The sequence below is a fragment of the Paramisgurnus dabryanus genome, chromosome 9 (genome assembly GCF_030506205.2).
Source record: "Paramisgurnus dabryanus chromosome 9, PD_genome_1.1, whole genome shotgun sequence".
NCBI lineage: Eukaryota > Metazoa > Chordata > Actinopteri > Cypriniformes > Cobitidae > Paramisgurnus > Paramisgurnus dabryanus.
In genome coordinates this window covers 9151513-9176855 of record NC_133345.1, presented here as the reverse complement: position 1 = coordinate 9176855, position 25343 = coordinate 9151513, and the positions used below count along the sequence as shown (strand labels likewise).

General features: G+C 36.7%; 1 protein-coding gene across 1 annotated transcript in view; it reads right to left on the bottom strand.

Moving 5' to 3' along the window:
• Positions 1 to 285: 285 nt before the first annotated feature.
• kcnj5 (potassium inwardly rectifying channel subfamily J member 5) overlaps positions 286 to 25343 on the bottom strand; it is a 50761-nt gene continuing 25703 nt past the window's right edge. The window contains exons 2-4 of the mRNA XM_065282915.2: positions 20308 to 20390; positions 16213 to 17089; positions 286 to 2369 (exon numbers count right to left, since the gene is read on the bottom strand). Of these exons, the coding sequence (XP_065138987.1) occupies positions 2017 to 2369; positions 16213 to 17089; positions 20308 to 20370 (1293 nt within the window). The 5' untranslated portion in view covers positions 20371 to 20390 and the 3' untranslated portion in view covers positions 286 to 2016. The remainder of the gene's footprint in view (positions 2370 to 16212; positions 17090 to 20307; positions 20391 to 25343) is intronic.

Genomic DNA, 25343 nt, shown 5'->3' with positions numbered 1-25343 from the left:
TCTAATCTTTTAGAAAAGCATTTGTAAGAGAAACTCGAATACGTTTCCATTAATGCAGTGGTTCTCAAACTGGGGGTGGGTGCCAGGCGGCCCCCAGTTTTATGACACTATATAAAATACATTAATTTATCCAAAAAAAATCAGACCAACATCCATACTGTATAATTTAATATTGCACTAATAATTCCTTTTTCTGTTGTATATAAATAGCCAAAAAAGTAGCGTTGCATTTGATTTAGCTTTATGTGCAATTACAACCCCTCTCAAAAAATAAAATAAAACAGTATTCAGATGTTTGATTATTTATTTATGTTTTATTTATTTAAATAGCCTGCATATAATATTATTCTGTGAAAATGATTTGTGAGCTCCATCTAAATTGCAAATAAACTCTCAGCATGAAGTAGTCTTTAAAATACTGCACCTCTGTAAATGGAGCTGACCTCTCATTACAGCTGACCATTTACTTTTTACAGTTTTTGTAGAAAGCGTTGTTGTTTTTGAAGTCTGCATGCCTTAGAAAATACCCTGTTTAGAAAGTGTATCCACCGTCCGCTTCATGCTCGCTTTGAAACACAGTTCTTCGGGCTAGCTTTAAAAGGGAGTCTTACAGTATGTATGTGGTTCAAACCTGCAGTCTTACAGTATGTGTGTCGCCTAAACCTGCACACAAAACTCAAACGTGACAAAGACAAGTCCAGAGCTTCACCGCTGGAAAAAAAAGTTGAACTCAGGTCAACAAAATTATTACATGCACTGCAAATAATCTTTTTCTTAATCTGAATTGTATTTTTTTTTTCAAAAATATAAAAACCATGATACAAAAATACTCAGCAGCCAAACAATATCAAGGCAAAGTGGATACTTTGTATCAATTTGTACAATCTTTTTCATTTTAGTATGATTTGCCTTCGTTACGTTGGGGTTAGGATGGGGTTTCACTTGCGTTTTTATTGAATAATCGTTTCTGTAGGAATCCAATTGTACGAATCAATACAAAATTGCCGCCATGTAAAATTTCTACATGGTTACGCAGCAACAACATAACTAATAAATGTTGTTGATTCAAGTAATCAGTAGAATAAACAAAAATAAAATATATTCTTTGATATTTTTCTTTCAAGAATAACTGGTCTTGTTACAAAAACGTTTATATATTTTTATTGCAGAACAAAGACAATCATACTGACTGAGAAAATGACTATTTGCAGTGTAGGCATGTTTCATAGAGACAACATAGATGTGCAACATTTCTAAACCCAGATCATCTCACATGTCACCAGTTTTCACTACAGTACTTACTGCAGGCTAACATGCTGTAAGTCGGCCGCTGCAGTGGTTGTGCTTTTATCTGGTGCATTTGCGAACATTTCTGTTTTTGGCTCAAAATCTGCAAGCCATATCACATGCAATAATGTACCTCATTATGAGTTAGGGGAATTGATCTTTACAATACCAGTACAGCGGAAACATACAATAGAGAATTGATTCATGAAACAAACACTGTAGCCCAAAACTGTGGCATTCATTGTGATTAAACACACTAGCATTAGCTTAACTTTGATATTGTCTCCATACAGTATTCCTCTTAAGAGTCTTTGCATTGGATTACTATTAAAGCTGATTTGCTATGGTTAGATTAACGGGGTATGACCTTACAGTATGTATGCCGTGACAAAGCCCTTGCGGGATGATTGAAATGCATATGGCTACTCTTTTGTCATTGAGGTACGGGGTGTTTACCGATGAAAAATTGCACGGTTAACTTTAAAAAGCTAAAGTAGATTATGCATGTACTTCCATGAGTGTGTGGGCATCAATAATACAGTATGTTCAGTATAAATATCCTCTCTTATCTGTTTGTGCGTCTAACCTTAATCTACACATCAGCTTGGCTCTCTAGAGAATTTTGGGATTGTATTGCATGGCTATTGCAAGAAAATCTCTCCATGCGAGGGAAAAATAAGCTGACAAATTACTACGCAGTCTCTGAGTCTGTTCAGGGAAGGTTTTCCCTCACGGATCCTCTTCCAGACGGTTAGCAGAGCCATTGTTCGTCTCTCTACCATTCTCTCCATCCTTCTCCCTCTCGTCTCCAACAGATGGGGGGTCTTGGATGGAGAAGGGGTCCGGCGTGTGATGCCTGAGGTCAGGGCTGAGGAGCGGGAGGTGGGGAAGGAGCGGGCTCTCTTTAAATTTAGCAGCCAGTTCCTTAGCGCTACAGGTTGGTGTGTTGGTCTCGTATATGTCATGAAAGTTGTTGTAGTCGACTTCGTAGAAGCCCTTTTCCAGAGAAAGCACCGGGGTGAAGCGGTAGCCCCACAGAACTTCCGAATCCAGGTATGAACTTCGTGCCTGACAGGTCATACCTAGATGGTGCAGGAGAATACGGGCGCACACACAAATGCACATGCATACAAAACATATGCAAGCATGTACAATTGTGCATCCACAGACAGGTATGTACACACACACAAGCACACACATACAAACAAAGAGGATGAAGGAAAGAAAAACAAACAAAGAAAAAAACATTATTTATGACACTCAGAGAAAGTTCAAGTGAAATGATATGATTATATTCGACTTTTCGGTAAGATATGCACAGTATCTACTTTAGTATCAGAATTGTACAAACCTCCTCTCTGAACCCTGCCTCTATTATAGACATAAGGCAAATCTAACCCAGTTACATAAAGAGTTCAGAAGGTCAGTAACATGATGATGCGATACACAAAGTATTTTCTTTTTATAAAGCTTTGCTGATAAAATGTAGTAGTCAGTAAGAAAATTCAGTAGTCAGTGTGACAATTCTGTAGTTAGTGAGAAAATTCAGTAGTACTTGTGACAATTCTGTAGTTAGTGAGAAAATTCAGTAGCCTAGTCAGTGAGAAAATTTAGTAGTTAGTGAGAAAACTCAGTTGTCAATGAGAAAATTCAGTAGTCATTGAAAAATAAAAAAGTCAAAGTGAGAAAATTCAATAGTCAGTGAAAAAATTAAGTAGTTAGTAAGAAAATTCAGTAGTCAGTGAGAAAATTTAGTAGTTAGTGAGAAAATTCAGTAGTCAGTGAATAAATTTAGTACTTAGTGAGAAAATTCAGTAGTCAGTGAATAAATTTAGTACTTAGTGAGAAAATTCAGTAGTCAGTGAGAAAATTTAGAAGTTAGTAAGAAAATCCAGTAGCCAGTAAGTAGTAGTTAGTGAGAAAATTGAATTTTTTTATTTTTCAATGACTACTGAATTTTCTCATTGATAACTGAATTTTCTCACTAACTACTAAATGTTCTCAGGCTACTGAATTTTCTCACTAACTACAGAATTGTCACACTGACTACTGAATTTTCTCACTAACTACAGAATTGTCACACTGACTACTGAATTTTCTTACTGACTACTAAATTTTATCAGCAAAGCTCTAAAAAAAAAGGAAAATACTTTGTGTATCGCATCATCATGTTACTGACCTTCTGAACTCTTTATGTAACTGGGTTAGATTTGCTGAATTTTCTCAGTGACTACTGAATTTTCTCACTAACTACTAAATTTTCTCACTGACTACTACACTTTCTCACTGACTACTGAATTTTCTTACCAACTACTGATTTTTCTCACTAACTACTACATTTTCCTACTGACTTCTGAATTGTCTCACTAACTACTGCATTTTCTCACTGACAACTGAATTGTCTCACTAACTACTAAATTTTCTCACTGACTACTGAATCTTCTCACTAACTACTACATTTTCTTACTGACTATTAAAATGTTCTCACTGACTACTGAATTTTCTCACTAACTACTACATTTTCTTACTTACTACTGAATTTTCTCACTGACTACTGGATTTTCTCACTACCTACTGAATGTTCTCACTAACTACTACATTTTCTTACTGACTACTGAATTTTCTCACTGACTACTGAATTTTCTCACTGACTACTACATTTCCTTACTGACTACTGAATTTTCTCACTGACTACTGAATTTTTTCACTGACTACTGAATTTTCTCACTAACTACTACATTTTCTTACTGACTAATGAATTTTCTCACTAACTACTAAATTTTCTCACTGACTACTGAATTTTCTCACTGACTACTGAATTTTCTTACTGACTACTACACTTTCTCACTGACTACTGATTTTTCTCACTAACTACTACATTTTCTTACTGACTACTGAATTGTCTCACTAACTACTGCATTTTCATACTGACAACGGAATTGTCTCACTAACTAATACATTTTCTCACTGACTACTAGGGATGTAATGATTCAATCACGATTCAATCGCGGTCCTCATTAAAAATGCCTGTCTGAAATCGATTCTGAAACGCAAGGCTGCGATTCTTTGTTTTATGCACAGCTTGTGCCTATATTACGGCATTTGGTCAATAGGAAGTCCTTATCAATCTAAAATCATTATGAGTCGGAGTCGTTTATAACGTGCATTTAAAAAGCAACACTCGTTAAATAAAAATCATTCAAAATATTCTTTATTATCATGAAAATACCTGAAACAATTTGAAGAACAGCGTATAAATATTCCTGTGTAGACATTTCTGGAATAGCGTTTGTAATGCTACTTCTTGTGTGGCATAAAGGGAGTTTCTGCATGAGAGCGCCCCCTGGCGTTAGGCTGTGCCGGGATTTCCCCGTAATTTATTCAAATTCATTCATTGAGAAAACGCGCATTTGCACGATTAATCGTTACACCCCTACTCACTACTGAATCTTCTCACTAACTACTACATTTTCTTACTGACTATTAAAATTTTCTCACTGACTACTGAATTTTCTCACTAACTATTACATTTTCTTACTGACTACTGAATTTTCTCACTGAATACTGAATTTTCTCACTGACTACTGAATTTCCTCACTGACTACTACATTTTCTTACTGACTACTGAATTTTCTCACTGACTACTGAATTTTCTTACTGACTACTCAATTTTCTCACTGACTACTGAATCTTCTCACTAACTACTACATTTTCTCACTGACTATTGAATTTTCTCACTGACTACTGAATTTTCTCACTAACTACTACATTTTCTTACTGACTACTGGATTTTCTCACTGACTACTGAATTTTCTCACTAACTACTTCATTTTCTCACTAACTGCTACATTTTCTTACTGACTACTGAATTTTCTCACTGACTACTGAATATTCTCACTGACTACTACATTTTCTTACTGACTACTGAATTTTCTCACTGACTACTACAATTTCTTACTGACTACTGAATTTTCTAACTAACTTCTACATTTTCTTACTGACTACTGAATTTTCTCACTGACTACTGAGTTGTCTCACTAACTACTGCATTTTCTCACTGACAACTGAATTTTCTCACTAACTACTAAATTTTCTCACTGACTACTGAATCTTCTCACTAACCACTACATTTTCTCACTGACTATTGAATTTTCTCACTGACTACTGAATTTTCTCACTGACTACTACATTTTCTTACTGACTACTGAATTTTTTCAGTGACCATGAATTTTCTCACTGACTACTAATTTCTCACTAACTACTACATTTTCTTACTGACTACTGAAAATTTAGTAGTCAGTGAGAAAATTCAGAAGTCAGTGAGAAAATTCAGTAGTCAGTGAGAAAATTTAGTAGTTAGTGAGAAAATTAAGTTGTCAGTGAGAAAATGCAGAAGTTAGTGAGATAATTCAGTAGTCAGTGAGAAAATTCAGTAGTCAGTAAGAAAATGTAGTAGTTAGTGAGAAAAATCAGTAGTCAGTGAGAAAATTTAAAATAGTCAGTAAGAAAATTCAGTAGTCAGTGAGAAAATTCAGTAGTCAGTAAGAAAATGTAGTAGTTAGTAAGAAAATTCAGTAGTCAGTGAGAAAATTTAGTAGTTACTGAGAAAATTAAGTTGTCAGTGAGAAAATGCAGTAGTTAGTGAGATAATTCAGTAGTCAGTGAGAAAGTTCAGTAGTCAATAAGAAAATGTAGTAGTTAGTGAGAAAATTCAGTAGTCAGTGAGACAATTCAGTAGTCAGTAAGAAAGTGTAGTAGTTAGTGAGAAAATTCAGTAGTTAGTGAGAAAATTCAGTAGTCAGTAAGAAAATGTAGTAGTTAGTAAGAAAATTCAGTAGTCAGTGAGAAAATTCAATAGTCAGTAAGAAAATGTAGTAGTTAGTGAGAAGATTCAGTAGTTAGTGAGAAAATTTAGTAGTTAGTGAGAAAAATCAGTAATCAGTGAGTGGCTGATTTTGCTCTGTGACTGCTGGCCCCTTTCCAATGATCTTGTACCAGACTTAAAGTTTGCTGGTAAGGCTGGATGTTTTAAAAGTCTGCGTCTAAATGCTTCTACGTGATTTATTTGTTTGCCGCACTTTTTCATAGCTGTTTGAACACAGCTTGATACAGATTTGTTGCCCCATGACTCCAAGTTGTGGTGTAAACTGAGTTAATGTGCTGTGGAGTGCCCACTTTCACATCCGCCAGCTTTGTTTTTCATACTTTGAAGACAGTAACATCAAGATCATTATCTTTCATGTGACCAAATTATCTAAGTACAACCTCTAAAACGGCAAGAGGATAGCAAGAATCGTCCTACATTTAATTGCATGTCCACAATACAATCTTATGACTACATTGGCACAATTATTTTTGTTTTGCCCTAAAATCATGCAGTTGTTTTGGTGTTAACCACACTGTAAACAATGTAGCATGAAGTCAATTCAACCTACTATTTTAAGTTTTGACTTTTGATAAGTTGACAATTCATTAAACAAGTTGAAGCTGTTTAACTTAATTTAAGTAAAAGTAATATTAACATATATGTTGATTTGACATCTGCACTTTTTTTTACAGTGCATGCACAGATGTTTTAGCAAAACATAAGAATAATACTCCAATGAAACACAAATAATGTAATGTTTATATGCGTAATAAGTAATATAATGTTTAATTTGGTTTTCTACTTGATGTAAAATCTAGGCCCTAAACCTTTGTCATTATGGAGCAAACTAGAATTACAGCTCTAGTATACAAGCCTCTCGAGTAATCTACACTGCAACAGTGGTGGAAACTCAAATGAACTGTCTTTTAACCCGTCTGGTGTTCTTCACAACTTTAGGAGCAGCACTGTAAAAAAACTGCACTTAAATTTTTAAGTATATTCAACTTTAATTTTTATCTTTACTAGTAATTAGTTGCTGTAACTTATGAAATAAAGTTGAATTTTATATTTGAAAATGATATATTGTTATGTTACTTCAAATTAACTCAACCTGTTTTATAAGTTATGTCAACTTATCACAGGCAAAACTTAAAATAGTAGGTTTAATTAACTTGCATAACCAAGTTGTTTTAACTTCATGCTACTTTTCAATGTATGCAGTAGCGGAGTGGCCATCGGGAGAGTCGGGACATTTCCCGGTGGGACGGTAGTGTTTTGAGGCTGCGAGGGCCTGTCTGATGAGTGTTATACATTGCGAGTTATATAGCAACCCCGTCTTGCGGCCTGATGTGCGGCCACTTCCCGGTCAAACTGTGCAGCCTCTTTGCTCAACACAGTATATAAAAGTGCTCAACCAGTTCGGCAGGTCCAAACATATTAAGGATTTTTAAAAATATAGGGGGATCATCAAACCCCCAAATGGCGTATGGGAGCCAGATGGAGCGCATTTAACATTGTACTTCATCTGTGTGTGTGTGTGTAATGAAGTATGTTGATCTTAATAACCTGCCAATGCTTTTTGAATCTATAAATAAGGGTATAGCACCTCAAGGCCAAAGGTTTCTTGATTTATTTGTGGACAACAAAAGTGACACACTTAAGCCGCTGACACATATGAGAACTGTTATTCTGGGCTGTTTGATAAGAAGTGCCATTAGGAGAACTGGTGCACATAATTGTCTGTTCATCTGTCTATAGACATAAATATTTTTGGGGAAGTAAGCAAACATCAACATTAACGTGTTTAATATTTAGATTCATGGCACATGACATAAAAAGCACTATGGGGGAGTTTCCTGGACAGGGTTAAAATTTATCCAAGATGAGCCCTTGTAATATTAGGACATTTAGGAATTTTTTACAAACATACATTACAAAACAATACCTGTGTGCATCTTGAGACAAAACTACCAAACAATCACTTATATAATGGTTCATAAAGACAACTGACAGTCGCAGCCTTTAGAGGACGCCAGAACTCTCCACAGGGTTGTGTAAGCTTTAAATGAAAACCTAGTGCTAATGTTAAAATTTAAACCGGCCAGGCACACATCAATAACCTTCAAACTGCCTCCTCAGTTCCTCCTTTAATCCTCACACCTACTCATTAAACCAACCTTTAATAATCTATATTAGTGATAGGACATTAATTCAATGCAAGTTCTTATCTGTGGGTTTGAGACTCATTATTAGCAAAATGAATGGGAAGTTAATGGGCATTTCTTATAAAAAACACAGATACTTATCTTACTGCCATCGGTAATACTTGGTAGACGCTGCTGGTTATGAGCACTCAATGGTCTGTTGGGTTTCTAGCATTCATCAAGTTGATGGGAAGAGAAGCATTCAAACTTTGACAGGCTATTATTCTCTATGGAACTAAAGATGGAGCATTATGATCACCAGCTCCAGTTGATTTATTTATGTGGGACTTTATGTTAGACTTTGTACAGTATGTGACCTGCTTTAAAGTCCTGTTTTAAAGTAAAACAATGTCAAAACTGAGTATGCATTAGTGGCAACAACATTCGTGGCCCAAACGTAACTTCCGGTAGACTTTTGCATAGAATCAATAACAACAGAATCCTTCTAGAGTAGATTATTTCTGATAACAAGTAAAATAAATAAAGTCAATTATCTTCAAATCATAGCTAAAGCATATCAACTACTACACCGAGCTAACGTTGCTGTGTAAAATTAATGTATACAATGTTGGCTACAAATCCCTGAATTCTTGCCTGGCTGCAAAACCTCTCTTTGCACAGTGGTGATCCTTGCTTGCTGTCTACCCTTGTCTTTAGGAAACCAAAATGCTTTTATTTTCGACAATGTATTTGTTCCAAAGTTCAGTTTAGTTGCTAGATATTCAAAATATCCCCCTATACTCCTAAATAGTGCATTATTTGAGGGAACATCCATTTCTAGTGGTGTCCAAAATTGGACATTATTAAGGGGACTCATTCAACTCCACAATGCACTGCAATAATGAGTGTACAAATGATGTCACTCGAGTGAACTGTATTAGCGAACCAATGTAAGGAGTATTGAATGAGTGTATGGGTGCTATTTTGGACACAGCCACATAGACCGGAAGTTAACTTCGGGCCAGGCGTGTAACCGTAGCAACGCTTCCACGTCCGATGAAACCGTCTATATACTTTAGCGTGCTGCATTGTTGTCTGTTACCTTTACTGTACATACAGTAATCTAACCCAGACGGCAAAAAATCTATTTCTCTGGCCAAAAATATATTTTAAATATATGCTAAATACAGTTTATAAAATGTTATGCTCAATCGAATATATTTTTTAATTTGGAAATATATTTAGGTTGAACCTTTATATATCAACATATATTTCAAAATGTATTTCATGGCCAGCAAATATATTTCCAATTTATATCCCATATGGCCAAAATTTATTTTTTTACCTTAATTTATCTTAAATATATGCTAAATACAAGTAAATTTTATTTAGTATAATTTTTTATCTTTTTAAAACGGTTATGTTTACAGGTTTGTAACAAAGTTTTTCTTCCAATGCCACTTGGATTGAAATATATGGAGGGCTAAATATATTTTTAATGCTTTAAATTTATTTGTAAAATATATTTCAAAATATACAAAAAATGGGCAAATATATACACTGTAAAAAAATTCTGTAGAAATGACAGTATTACTAGGTATTCCTGGCAACTAGCTGCCAGGAACTTACTGTAGATTTTACATTTATGTTATTTACTGGCAACAGTTTGTTCAAAGTTAAATGAACATGAAACATTTCAGTCTTTATCTTCTACAGTAAGTTACTGGCAACCAGTGTATATATTTTTGTAAACATTCCAAAATATAGTTCAGCAAATAATATATTTTTTAGCCATTTTTTGTATATTTTGAAATATATTTTCAAATATTTTGTTAAATATCTATTTTTTTTGCTGTATGGAAAGACAGCTTCTTAATAAAATTCAATTTTATCTACGTTGATTTCAGGGAAAAATCTGAAAAACTCTGTGGATTGGAGTAAATTTTTTCTTATTAAAAAAAGAAAAAAAACTTAACTGAAGTTGAAAATAGATCCCTGTTTTGATCATGTTCATGTTTTGAATAAGCAGGATTCAAAAACACATGCATTAAGGTAAACTAGCTGGATTACTGCTGCATCATCAAATCATTTGAACTGAAAATGGATTGGATTCATTTACTAGGCCAACATTAAATAAAAAACTATATCTTGTACAGACTTCCAATTAAATTCTTGGCAAGTATTTAAACATTTTCCCCAGAGAAAAATGTTAGAATATGCAGGAAACATTAAACATAAAAAATGCTGGGTTATTTTCAACCCAGCTTTGCACCAGAAGGGACGAATGGCAGCTCACCAGGTTGTGGAACAGAGCCAACGAGTTCAACGATTTCATTTCATACTGTGTAGTGCCATTATACTGTTTTTAGGGAAAAGCTGTTGTTGGTAATCACTGCATTCGAGTTCAAATTGCACAAATGGAAATTGCTCCTGTTACAACAAGCATATTATGCAAGACACATCTAAAAGGTCGTGTTTGTGCCCGAGGGGGCGGGGATGAGCTGGGACTGCATGGGGCTGTGATTTGTGATGCACCGTTATGCACGAGTTATATAACTCAGGGTATTGATGCCTGCCTCACGGGCTGTTAGTTAACGTACAGTACAGCTAGATCATCTCATAATCTGACCATCACTGAAGTCTCATCACGTTCACACAAGTTGCTTGCCGTTCCCCTTGAGACTCGCCATAGAACTCCTGACCCTCATTACTGGACAAATAATAGACTACAGCAAATGGGCTATCCGTCATCAATGGCACATGCCTGAGCTAAATTAAAGCATTGCTATATTTGACAAATCAGGTAGTTTGTGACCTTACTGCATTCACCGGGTCATTAAATCTCTATAGCACATCAAAAGGAAGCCATCATCCCTCATTAGCAAGTGGTAGTAGATTTCGATCTAAGTGAAGCTTGCATGCCCATAGACCTATTTGTACGTTTATTTATTTCATCAGACATACGTGCGTTGTCTCGGTTACCCGTCTGGTTGGAACTTTACTTCTGGTTTCTGTTTGTTTAATGGTCTGACTAGTGACTAAAATGAACTCTGGAACAAATACCTCGTCGAAATTTTTTTTGTTTGTTTTTCTAAAGACAACGAGAGACGGCCATCATGGATCATTGCGACGTGAAGGGAGGTTTGGCAGCAGGTTTGTGGTTAACATTGTATACATTATAGTACACATTTTATACAGCAATGTCAGCTCAGTGTCGTTATTTATACACTTTAGCTATGAAATATGAACAATAATAGGTAATCTACTTGTTGTTTATTTTGCTTGTTATCAGAAATAAACTACTCTTAAAGGACTTTGTTTTTGTTATTGATTCTTAGCGGAATTTACCGGAAGTTACGTGTGTTCCACGAAATCCTTTGTTTATGTTGTTACTGCTAAAACCGTCTATAGCCATTGACATGCTCTTACATAGGCACATCTCCAGAACAGGACTGAGAAATGGCATGAATGTTGCTTACACATATCATGGAGAAGCGTGCTGATGTGTCATGTGATAGCTTTAGGCCTGAAAGTCTGAATTTACTGTTACAGTATAGTACTGTATGTCCTAGTTTCAGTCTTGCTAACTCTTATCTTATGTATATTGCACAAACAAACTAGAAAGCACTTTCTCTGACCATATCCAATCTGATTGGCTGGCATTAAGCAAGGCATTTTGTCAAAGTTTGCAAAGCTACAGGCGTTACATCTTCAAAGGATATTGAGAGTTTTGCTTCAGGCACTTAGCATTTTGCTAACTAGACACTCACAAGCAGAACTGTGGAGAACTGTGTGGCTGAGTACCGACTGTGAAACAATCAACACTTACAATATTACTATACCCTGTACTCAGTTTATACTAACATGTTTATGCTAATTTTCTGCACAACCATTTGTGGAGACAGCTTCATCAATATTTTAAAGGTGCAATGTGTACATTTTAGGAAGATCTCTTGACAGAAAAGGTATATAAAATACATCACTATATTCAGTGGTGTATAAAGACCTTACATAATGAACCGTTATGTTTTTATTACCTAAGAATGTCTCCAAAAGGAAGTCAATCCCATAGACCCCCATGTTAAAATGCCAAACTTCCCAGCAGAAATAAATATATTTTTGCAGCCTGTTACAAAAAGTGTTTTTGGTATAGCTAATTTTGCTCTTCATATTTTTTGTAACTCATCCATTTAAATTATATTAAGCCATAAAGTTTGCAATATGAAGGATGTGGCCACTTGAGTGACGGGTGAATTGCCGCAGCTGTCACTACTGTCGAGCTGGGTGGGCGTAAATTTAGCAACCAGGCACCTCAGCTTCACCCACGTCCCAGCTCTTTGGCAATTTTCGGTTATCCGCAAGTGACACGCGGTCTACACAAACCTACAGGTGACTTCACAGACACTACGTCCATATTTTTTACACTGTAAAAAGTGAATTGTTGGATCAACTTAATAAACCAAAAAAAGAAAAGAAAATTCTGTCATCATTTTCTCATCCTATTGTTCTAAATAGGGGTGGGCCGATCCAATACTTTGGATCGGATATCGGGTCAATACGGACCTTTTTTGCTGGATCGGGTATCGAAAAAACGGGGCCGATCCAAATCCGATACTGTGCATTACTTGTGGTTGTTACTGTCATGCTACAGAAAAGTCAAACTATTATAAAAGCACCATAAATGTTATTATAAACTATATTCAAAATCTTCCTAATATATTCAACAGCCTTATGCGAAAAACAAATGCAAATATGAAGATATTTAAGGTCACAAAAACTGAATGGTTTGGTGCTCGCCGAGTTAATACACTGGAGTAGCGTGAATTAAATATGTCATACACACACACACACAAACACACACACACAAAAGCCGTATTTTAAACATCTGATTAAAAAGTCTTTCATGTTGTGACAGTTTGCGCAATTAAATAAAAATGTACTTGAACTTTTTATTTGCTCAGTCGTATGTCCACTCAAAAACAATTATTAAATTTGTAAAAACACTTAAATTCTTTTAACTTGTATCTCATTAAAAAAAAATTCACTTGACATGATATTCTCTTGATTTTGTGCAACATGTTTTGTGTGTATATGTGTGCGTATATATATTTATGTGTTTATACACACACAATTCTAAATGGATCAAGAAAAATACTAGTATTGGATCGGGATCGGTAGATACTCAGAATACAGGTATCGAAATCGTATTGGTAACAGAAAAAGTGGATCGGCCCAGCCCTAGTTCTAAACCTCTATGAGTTTTTGATAATTTGATAAAAGATGGTAAGCACACACCTGCTGTAACCATTGACTTCCATAGTAGGAAAACAAATATTATGAAAGTATTGTGATACTGCAAATGATGAAGTAGATGTTTTGCAAAAAAAGAGGATGGTTCCCATTGAATACCCTCTTACTGGTTTTTCCTACTATGGAAGTCAGGCAGCTGTGTGCTAACCATCATTTATCAATACAGTATATCTTCTTTTGTGTTAATCAGAAAAAGATATTCATACAGGTTTAAAACAACATGAGGATGAATAAATGACAGAATTTGTTAAAATTGTGTGTCAAATGTCTAGCTACACGGTTTAACGTTTCACATTCATTGTTAAGGGTTAGGTCATGTGGCACTAAATCTTAAAAGTATAACAACATCACAATTTTACTCATTTAAGTAAGATTATATCTACAGTACCCATTATATCCATGGATTTTAAACAATAATTTTAAATCTATCACAAAAAAACTATAAACAGACAATTTCTTTTATTATACACTACTTGTGAAAAGTTTGGAATCACTTATTGTTTATTTAATTATTTTTTCAACTTATTACACTATATGGCATCACACAAATATTACTGTGGAAATAAATTTCTGCCTAAAAGCATCCAAAACTGCTATATTTTATCATCTTCAACATAGTCACCCTTTGCCTTTAATTTGCAAAATCTTGCCAAGGTCTTAACCTGAGATACATTTTAAAGAACCTTAAAGGGCCATTCATTAAGTCATGAAAGGCTAATCTGGGCTATTATTTAATGTATTTAAGATACATTTCAGTCAAGAGATTCCAAACTTTTGACCGGTAGTGTAAATATAGGAAATAATATTCTATCTTTCATTGTGTGCTCATTGGTATTCACTGCAAAACAAGCAGAAAAATGGGTGCCATCAGTCAGCAGCATGTATAATGAATTGGATTTAGATCAGCACAATGCAAGCTATCTTTGGACAAAAGCCTAATAAACACTTTGAATTGCAAACATTCGCCTGATATATCTGATAATCTACGGGAAATGTTTAGCATGGGATTGAATTGGCAATTAAACAATATAGACCTCTTTATTTCCCGAACAGCCGAGAGAGCGCAGCTCTATTTAATATTCCACACAGTGTCCTACAAGGTCAATCAGATGGGAATTAGATTTCCGGTTAAATCCGTCCACTTGCATACTTTCAGCTGTTTGAGTCAGTTACCGGATAATGGCAGTTTGGGCGATGAAACCATTACAAGACAATACCCACCCACTTTTTAAGACCAATGATATTGGACCCACACACTTACTTTTTTTTCTAATTTAGCACGCATGTCTGTTCCACTTGAGGAATGCCGTAATACAGTAAAATCCATTCCGTGTTTTAGCTACAGCCTTGACTTTCACACTGCTGCATCCTCAAATCCATTCCACTCTTTCAGACTCCATATAAATAAAACCCCTATTTCGTGTTTTCACTACTTTCGCCTGCCTCACTCACACTCACAAGGAACAACAAGGTAAACACAGCTTTTAGGCTATAAAAGTAATTGTTTAATTAAAAGGCACAAGAATACAAGAAAATGGCATCTACTGCAGTAAATGTTTTGGACCCACCCACATATATACCACGCCAATTTCACATTGATTTTGCTGAGCTGATTATGATCCAAGTTGATGGGTTAAAAATTGGATGTCAAAATGTACTTGTTTTGCCCACAGCAATACTGCATTCACACATTGCTAACGACGCATTTCTGTACGAGTTAAATGCAGAGAGCCAGCTGTTTAGTTTTCTCATTAAACAGGCTGACCGTTTTTGAGTTTCACTGACCTGAGACCTGGAAAAACAATGTTAATTAAAATGAAGAGTGGAAAAAGAAACGTCTTTTTGCTCCAATAAGCTTTCAAAAGGATCACCTGCGGCAGGGTGGAACATAACCAGAGAACCTTAATCACCTTTTGCCTCTTTCCACAAACTCCAGTTTGGACAGGATTGCAAGGACATGACTGGCCAGAAAATGAGAGGCGCTTAGACACAGCCCCACTTGTGTTAAAGGGAAATGTAGCTTTAGCATCAATATTCTAGCATTCGACTTCTTGTCAGATTTTGAATGTTTTTTTGTGTGGTCAGTATGCTTACAGAAGGGATGACTCGGCACCATCACCATAGACAAATGACTTATGCCAGTGCGGCTTTGTAAATTCAAATTACTGACCTCTAAAGTTTTCAACCTGCCATAAAATAATGTGGAAAAATCGTCGAGGTCAAATGATCTGCAAGGGTTGGCAGTTAATACACAACTTGCTCCTTGAAGCCATCCTGAATGCCTGAGATTTAATGCAATTCCTCATCCTGTCACTTTTTTCTGTCACACCTGGGTTGAACCCAGTATTTTTTAAAGTGTAATGTTTACTGCATAACCATAAACTTTCAGGTCAAGAGTTTAACGGTTTAATCACTGTTTCGCAATCTTAGCTGCGCTCCAAACCTGGTATGGCTTTTGAAAGGGTACATTTCAGTAGTATGAGAAAGAAGATCTGGCCGACGTTGAGACCAGCATAAACCATAAACCATTAGGCTGTTTTAAAAGTTGTTGTTTATCTGAAAACATTCACAAGCACATATGCACAAACTGTATAGAGTTCATACCTGTAGCTTCAACCATGCCCTCCAGGATAACTACAATCTCAAACTCTTCCTTCTCCATCTGTGCGCGGGACATTTCCCAGAACGGACTCTTCTCGTTGATCTCATGCGAGATAATGAGGGGCGATACCAGGAAGAGTCGATCATCTCCTGTGTCAAAGCCAATGTTAATGTCCGTCTGGTTGAGCGGGATAAACTCGCCCTCCTTTGTCTGCTGCGAACGAATGAGTTTGGCACGGATTGACGCTTCCACAATATGGGAATTCCGTAGGTCTCCCACTCTGAACATCAGGCACATCTTGTTGTCCCTCACGGAAATCACAGCCTTGTGGGAGAACATCAATGTCTCCGCTCGGTTCTTGGGCTGTGAGATCTTCACAAACATGCAACCCACCATCATGGCATTAACAATGGATCCCAAAATGGCTTGTACCAACAGAAGAATGATCCCCTCTGGACATTTCTCTGTAATGACGCGGTAGCCGTAACCAATGGTGGTCTCCGTTTCGATGGAGAAAAGGAAAGCGGAGACAAAATTGTTGAGGTTCTCCACACATGGGGTCCAGCCCTCCTCATCGATGTGTTGAAGATCTCCTCGTATAAGCGCAATAAGCCACCACAAGAATCCAAAGAAGAGCCAGTTGACCACATACACCAGGGTGAAAATGAAGAAACTGAGACGCCAGCGTAAGTCAACCAGCGTTGTGAAGAGGTCGCTGAGATACCGGTATGTCTCTTGAACGTTGCCGTGGTGAACGTTACACTTGCCATCTTTCTGTACATAGCGCTGACGAGGTTTCTTAACAGGGTCGGAGATGAGGTGAGTGCGATCTGTAGGGATCTGGGGTTCCCTCATGTGCTTGGGGAGTTTCTTCACCTGCTGTTAGAAGACATGAGGAGGAAAAAGAAACATTTAAGAAAGAAACATTAACTCTATTGCATAGAGCTGGGTTATTTTTTAAGCCAATGCTGGGTAAATACTGGATAGAAAACACAGCTAGCTGGGTTTTTATAACCCATGGTTGCATAACAACAACCCAATATTCGGTCATTTTTAACCCAGCCATTTGAGAGTGTAAGCATAACAAAGAAAAGCCAATCACAACTTCTACTACAGATATTTCTTTATTTTTTACATTGTCACATTGTCAAACTTTAAAAGGCATCTGTTTAATACAATGCTTGCTTTGGTAATCAATGTATATTACAGTAATGTCATAAAAATCGTTTTCTAAGCATTGAGCATTTTTAATAACAGATGCAATTAAAGTAACTAATTAAACTGCTATAATTAGATACAATATCGAGAAGCCTAAAGTCCTATATATTACGTTTAAGTGTTTTTAAGGACAGCCAGCAAAATACATACAGGATGTAATGTTTCCTCCAATCACATCAAAATCACAGGGCATATTTTTAAAGCCAGGTCAACAACAGGTCCCATCCACCTCTATCTGCACTGACCTGCTTTATAGCAAGCAATGATAGCTGTTACTTACTCTGATAGCTGTCCTGTGATGACACTGACACAGTGTCTCTCTGCACGTACAGCTCACACAGATGCTGTGCCAGACTAACAAAGCACACTCACAAAAAAAGAAACAAAAGTTGTCACTGAGACAGTAAATTATATGTACAATTTTGGTACAGATATGTACACGTATGTACCTCTAAAGTACCAATATGCACTACAGTTTTAGGTACAAAAGTGCTTCTTTTGAAAAGGTACCACAGCAGTGACAACTTTTGTATCTTTTTGTACCTTTAATTCTGGGGACTTTCTGTATTGTGGACTTTCTCTGTTTCCAGTGCTGTAACTTTTGTAGACCCCAACTCCTTCTCTCCCATACTGAACAAAAACCCATTTAAACCAAACAAAGCTGATGGGCTTGCTGATTTAAAAACCTGACCAGGTGACAAGGATCCAAAACCATTGTGGGATCAGCAAACCAGACAGGTTTGGGTGAAGAAATTATTTATGTTTTAAGAACATTTGGAGAAACTTAAACAAGAACAAACATATGGGTCTGGTGCAAAAGAAATGCTGAAATATACTGTATTAAAATGCAAAAATTAAACCAAATTTGAAGTGGAACAAAACCCATTGATGTCAATTGCACCAATGCAGTAAAAAAACTGTATGTACCAAATTACGTTTAGTTTTGTCCACATTATGAACCAACATGATCTCACGGAAAGTTGTGTTGTAGTCATGAAAAATATAATTAATTTATTCGTGTCCGTGGCACGAAATTCAGCTTTTTTTCGTTCCTTTAGCACAAATTTCTTTTTTGTGTCACAAGAATTTCTATAAATAGTTTTTTTGTGTTTGTGTCATTTTATGTATTGTTTTCTAATTTATTTTTATTTTTAAATCATTGTCCCTTGGGGTTTGGGTTAGGATGTCTAAAAATGTAACAGAAAGTGATTCTAACCCCAAGCGACAATGGTAAGAAAATAGCAAAAAACTATGAGAAAACAATACATAAAATGAAATGGAAAAAGAAAGTTGTGCAACGGACACAAAAAATGTATATATTTTTTATATAAAAATGTATAGAAATGTATAGAAATTCGTTCGAGTGACACGAAAAAGACATTCATGCTCAAGGCACAAAAAAAGCTGGACACAAATGAATTAATCAAATTTTTCGTGACTATAACACGACTTTCCTTGAGATCAGTCTGTTATGAGCCCACCAAAAATCAATTAGTCCTTCTTTTATTATTTGAAAGTGATGTTAGAGATGTAAATCTGAAGATCTTTTCTTCAAAAATGAAAAAAGATTAAATCGGAGATCGCTGTTCTGTCTGTGATAGATTGCTATCCATGTTACCAACAGGCTTAAACCATTATTGTGTTTTGACACCTATAGCTCAAAAATCAAAAGTCTTTGTTGACTTCCTTATAAGAACAGAAAGTGACAGTGTTTTTTTTTTCAATAAAATGGTTTGTTTGTGTTCAAGAAAAGAAGTCGTATTCATCTGGGATGGTATAAGTCAATGATTAGAGAATTTACGTTTTAAGTGGAACGATTCCTTTGAGCAGTTTTACATTTTTTTCAAGATCACCTCTCTCCCGTTACTATATTGATCATAACACCCCTTTGCTATCTTGGCTCAAATCCATTACTGCATTCTTATTCTGCAGCTCCATGGGACCCCTCCCCCATTACCTTCCTTTTCCCCATGGGACACCGGCAAGCCCAGATAAGAATCTTTGTCCCTTCCCCAAGTCTAGAACACAGTGAACCTCCACAGAGAGACAGGGAGCGTTGGCAAATTGTCTCTCCATTTGTTAGAAATTGTGCTTGGTTGTTAATTGAAATGAAAGTGGTGACTGTAAATTATAGAAACGTCAGGACACCTGCTGCACACCTGCGGCCCCATCTTCTTTAAAATAAGCAGATTATGTGTGACAGCTGGGATCAATTATTTTGTTTGTCTACAACTACGTACATTGAGTGAAATATAAATTGCATATGATGCTCATTAAATATAACATTCAAATCTGTATTTTTACATTTTCACTGATTCAGCATTCTGCAGCCAAATGCTTTTGCACAATAAATGGCAAACATTGTTCTAGTTTCTGGTCTTGTAATAATTCACTCTCTTTCTTCACACATATTAAAATAAAAGAAAATTTTAATCAAAATGTCATGTGTATTTATTTATTTATCTATTTATATGATAAGTGCAGTTGATCATTATCATACATTCTACAGCTTCAGAGTATTTCAACCTGATCCCCTGGTCAACTTTATAGTTAACTAAGCCCTTTTGTATAGATTACATGAACACTAATGAATGCGGAAACATATTGCTATCTGCTGTTTTTTCCACTCACATAATAAGGTCAAAGATCATTTATCTGATGGCCACTGCAGTAAAATACAATGTCTGATGGATGTATGGTTAAATATATTGTCTTTAATTAAGAGAAGAGTTCAAATTGGATTTTCTTAAAATGGGTTAAAACCACAGTTAAAAAGTAAAACAAAAGTAAAAACAACATATAAATGTTTTAGGCTTGGTGATCTATTCACATTAAATGGTGAAGCTGTAAATTATATTGTGGGAGAATTGACAGCTGACCTCTCTTGGAGTCACTCCTATCTCCATGTCGTGGTCCATGTGGACGCGAGAATCTCCTGCCATCCTCAGCTTTGACTGCTAACCTAGAAGAGAAATAAACAAAACACATATTAAAAATATATGTGAAATATATATAGTGCTGGGCATAGATTAATCTAGATTAATCTCATACAAAATAAAAGTAGTTTTTTGCATAACATATGAGTTTGTGCTGTGTGTAATTATTATGTGTATATAAATACACACACATTCATGTATGTATTTAAGAAACATTTACGTGTGTATATATATATATATATATATATATATATATACATATATACATTTAAGAAATGTTTTATGTATATATCGTTTTTTTATTTATATATAATATAGAATATATCAGAATATGAATATATATATATATATATATATATATATATATATATATATACATAAAACATTTCTTAAATGTATATATATGTATATGTGTGTGTTTAAATAAACATAATATTTACACAGCACAAACTCATATATTATGCAAAAAATTACTTTTATTTTGTATGAGATTAATCTAGATTAATCTATGCCCAGCCCATATATATATATATATATATATATATATCCCAATGGACATATTTGAATTTATCCATTGGGATTGACTGGACTGAAATATGGGTGATGCATATTAGACTGAATATATTTGCTAAAGCAACACTGAATCGCTATTTGCTTATTGTTCAACCTTTTCCAAAGCATGTGATACCAACATCAGGGAATAGCCATTTCAGAGGAAGAGCAAGGCATAACAGTCATATAGATTAAATTGATTTAAACAGTAAATGTAAACAAAAATCATACATTTGCTTTAAAATAACTTGCACTGATAAATCACACACGATAAAACCAGTACACTGTAAAAAAATCCGTAGAAATTACAATGGTATTGCAGCTGGGTTGCCGGTAAATTACCGTAGATTTAAATTTATGTTATTTACTGGCAAGAGTTTGTTCAAAGTTAAATAAATTTTCAAAATTAACAAGTCTTTATCTTTACAGAATAAAACTATACAATAACAGCCTCATGCAAAGCATTCTGGGAACCAGAAATCATCATCAACCTTTTTCAGTTTTTTGCTTCAGATTTTGTTTCCAAGAATGTTTTGCTTGATGCTGTTTTTTAGTTTTACTCTGTAAAGACAAAGACTTGTACATGTTTAATGTTCATTTAATTTTTAACAAAATGTTGCCAGTAAATAACATAAATTTAAATCTACGGTAATTTACCGGCAACCCAGCTGCAATTTCTACTGAATTTTTTTACAGTGTAGCATGCATTAAGAAATGAAATCCTGTCTGTTGCAGAGAGAGATTCACTTTAACATTACATATAAAGACTTTGGATGCAAAATCCACTAAGTGCGTGTGATTTTTTTTTTTGCAGACCCTTGGATTCTGCCTATAAACCTGTGTTTTTTTGTGGCTTGAGACTGGGATTAAGCAGATTTGAAGCAAAAGTATTTGATGAAGGTGTAATACAGTGCATGCATGCAGAGAGCATTCGGTTAATATCATTATCTTATTTTAGCGGCTTTTGCATCTGAGCTCCTCATATGTTTTCATTATGAATGCAATACCTTGACACTAGCATTTAAATATGGATTAATTGTATTATACCGAAAAATCGAATGTTATTAAACCATACAAGGCGTATTCGAAACTGCGGTTAAGCTTCTAATATCTCACTCAATGTCTCTCAATTAGGTGAATAAACATATTAATCATGTCAAACACTACTGGGAAGCTCTTCAGCCATGGCTGTCTAACTCACTAATGGGTAAACAGATAAACTAAACCTGACTGCTCAGTCTCTGACTGCACATTAAATCTGGTGTCTATTAAACGGTGAGATGGAACACGCCAAACAGGCCTTTCTAGGAATAACACCGTAAATGGTTACTTAAAGGATTAAATCATGACTTGTAGGGGATATGCGAGGCTTTCGGACTGACTGTGAGGTTTGAATTAGTTAATTTGTCCCTAAAACATGCAGGCGGTCCCAGCTGTTCCCCGATCCCCAAAGACTATCCACGTCAGAAGCGTTACGCCATGAAATCTGCTGCTGTCTGCTTCATACACCCAGAGAGTCATGCCAACCTGGATGAGCACCTCTGTGCGCTCCGAATTTCTTTGGCAGCTTGCTGTCTCCGTTCTGACAGTTGTACTGTTCACCTGTCAAATCTCTTAAGATGAATTCTGAGCAGAAGGGGCCTGAACAGAGAGTATAGGTGTATTGTTGGTGGAAAAGACTAAAAAGATGAACATATTCATGTAGGCTTTGTTCCAAAATGTAGTGAGTTGTCTTGCTGTGACACAGGATGCTACCTCAGAAGGCATCTGTCTATCTGAAATGGATGCTCATTGATGCTCTTATTAGGTGTCTTTTATACAAAAAATGATTTTCATGTAAATGCAAGACTTGTTGTGATTGAAAGAATTTGTTGTAATGAATATGTAATGTTTCTCTGAGGTTGTTGCAATGCATTATGTTTTTGTCTTTTCTGCAGTATATACAAGCAATCCTGCCTCAGAGCAGTTTATTCAAAATATGGTTTATTGATTTGTTTCACTATTTTTAAACTGGATGCGTGCCTACAATGCCTTGAAGGTGCCAAAGAATGCATTTATACAATGTGTTACATTGTTTTTGATATACATAGAAGGTATGAGGCTTTATTAAGTGCAAAAATGATCCAAAAACTGTTTTACATGTCCATTTACAATCCTAGGATTTGTTTCCAGAATGAAATGGTCCAATATTACATTATTTGAAAGGGTCATGAATAATAATGTTGAGCTCTGCTCTGATTGGCTGTTTCTCACAGCAGCTTATTTCAGTAGCTCTGTGTGTGCATTGTTTGAACGTGTATCAGACGAAGATGCAGAATTTGAAGAATGCGTTATCTCGTGATTAATCACAACTTAATCACACATTTTTCTATGTTTACATTAATTTAACGCTTTTCAAGTATTTAATACTCTAATCTACAGGGCGTTGACAAATATGGATGCTTTATGCATATGTATGTTTAGTGAAAGAGTAAGCAAAATAATTTAGAAAAAAATCCAGTTACATTTTTTAATGGTTCAAAAACATTCACTAATAGATTATATTTGCATAAATTTTTGTCAAACTGTTCTTTTTCAAACTGTAATTCTGTGTAGATGTGTATATATCGTTGTTGTCGCGTGCCTGTCTATATGATTCAGATGTGTCATCAGCGCAAGGATGATCTTTTTCGAGTCATGTAACTCTTAATAACTCAATCAATCAGGTCCTGGACTCTTAGACATGCAAGTGGATGGACACGCATCCTTTGTATTAGTTAGGCATCTCAGAAAACGTACAAACAAAGATGATTTTAGACGTTTGATGACTATTTACCGGCTGCATCTCAATTTATCAAACAATGGGCTAGGACAAGGGTCAAACAGAAATTGTGCATTGCATTAATCGCACATTAATAAAATTAATGTCGTTAAAATTAATTATACGTTAATGCGTTAATTTTAACCGTCATTTTTTCAGTATGATCCTGCAAATTGTAAATGTATCGTCAATAGTAGAACTTCCGTCTAAACGTTAGCATATAGCATTAACTAGCATATAGGGCTAACCAGTGTTGGGGAAAGTTGCTTTTGAAAGTAATGCATTACAATATTAAGTTACCACCCCAAAAAGTAACTATTTGCGTTACTTAGTTCCCTTTCAATACGGTTCACTTCGCATTGCGTCAGTTTGCTGACGCTATGGGGGAAACTCCTGTTTACTCCGTGATTGAAGCCTATTGGTTAACGTCTGTAGAAAATACAGACCAATGACGTTTGAGCCCGCGCGGGGGCGTGGCACACGTCCCTATATAAGCCGGTGAAATACGTCAAGAGCTCATTACTTTTCTCCTTCAGCGCGAACCTTCTCGCTGCTCCGAAGAAGAAGCCCTTACTCGCCGTCGATCCAAGCACTGCAGCGGACTACAACACACCAGCGTGTTCCCCTGCCGCTTTCCGGTGAGCCTAAAAGAGAGTATCTAAAAGAGCAGAAGCGCGTTGAGATAATGTCGCTTCGGCATTGCGGCTCCTGCCGAGCCCCTTTGCCTGTGGAGGATTTCCACAAGGAGTGCGTCATCTGTCTGGGTCCTGCCCACGCCGAGGCCGTACTCGCCGAGGCGGGCTGCGCCCACTGCGAGCTCCTTCCTATCGCGGTGCTGCGCTCCCGCCTCGAGATCTTTAAACGGAAGGCTTCCCGTGCTCTCCCGCCTAAACAGCAGCGGAGCCGTGAAGCTGGAAGACGCCCTGAGACCGAGTCCACGCCGGCTCATCCCCCGCGTGCTCTGTCTCCCCGCCGTCACCCTGTCACCTTCGCCCATGAAGACCTGCGCCCCCTGCCGAGTGCTAGCGGCATGGTTTCCTTTGGGTCCGGTGACAACTTGGAAGTGATGTCATCCTCTGAGGAGTTAGAGGATTGGGCGGCTTCGGATGACGACGCCCACGCAGCCGCCGCTGATGAACCTACCGAGTCGCGTCCTCACGACTCTGAGCTCATCCGCATCTTGACGCAAGCTACGGCGGAGCTCAACATCAAGTGGTCGCCGCCGTCAGAGCCTCAACTCAGCCGGTTGGACGAGTGGTTTCTGCAGCCCGGGCGCCGTCAATCGTCCCGCCAACGGCCGGCGCCGTTTTTCCCTGAGGTTCACCAGGAGCTCACCAAATCTTGGCGTGCTCCCCACTCCACCCGAGCTCAGAGCGCCGTCTCCCACGTCCTCTCCGTAGTGGACGGCGCCGACGAACACGGCTACTCCAAGATGCCGCCGCTCGAGGAAACTGTCGCCGCCCATCTCTGCCCGTCTTCAGCCGGCGGATGGAGGGCGAAGTTGAACCATCCATCAAAGCCCTGTCGCCTGACATCGACCCTGGCGTCAAAATCTTACGCCGCTGACGGCCACGCTGCATCCGCTCTCCATACGATGGCGGTGCTGCAGGTATACCAGGCAAAGCTC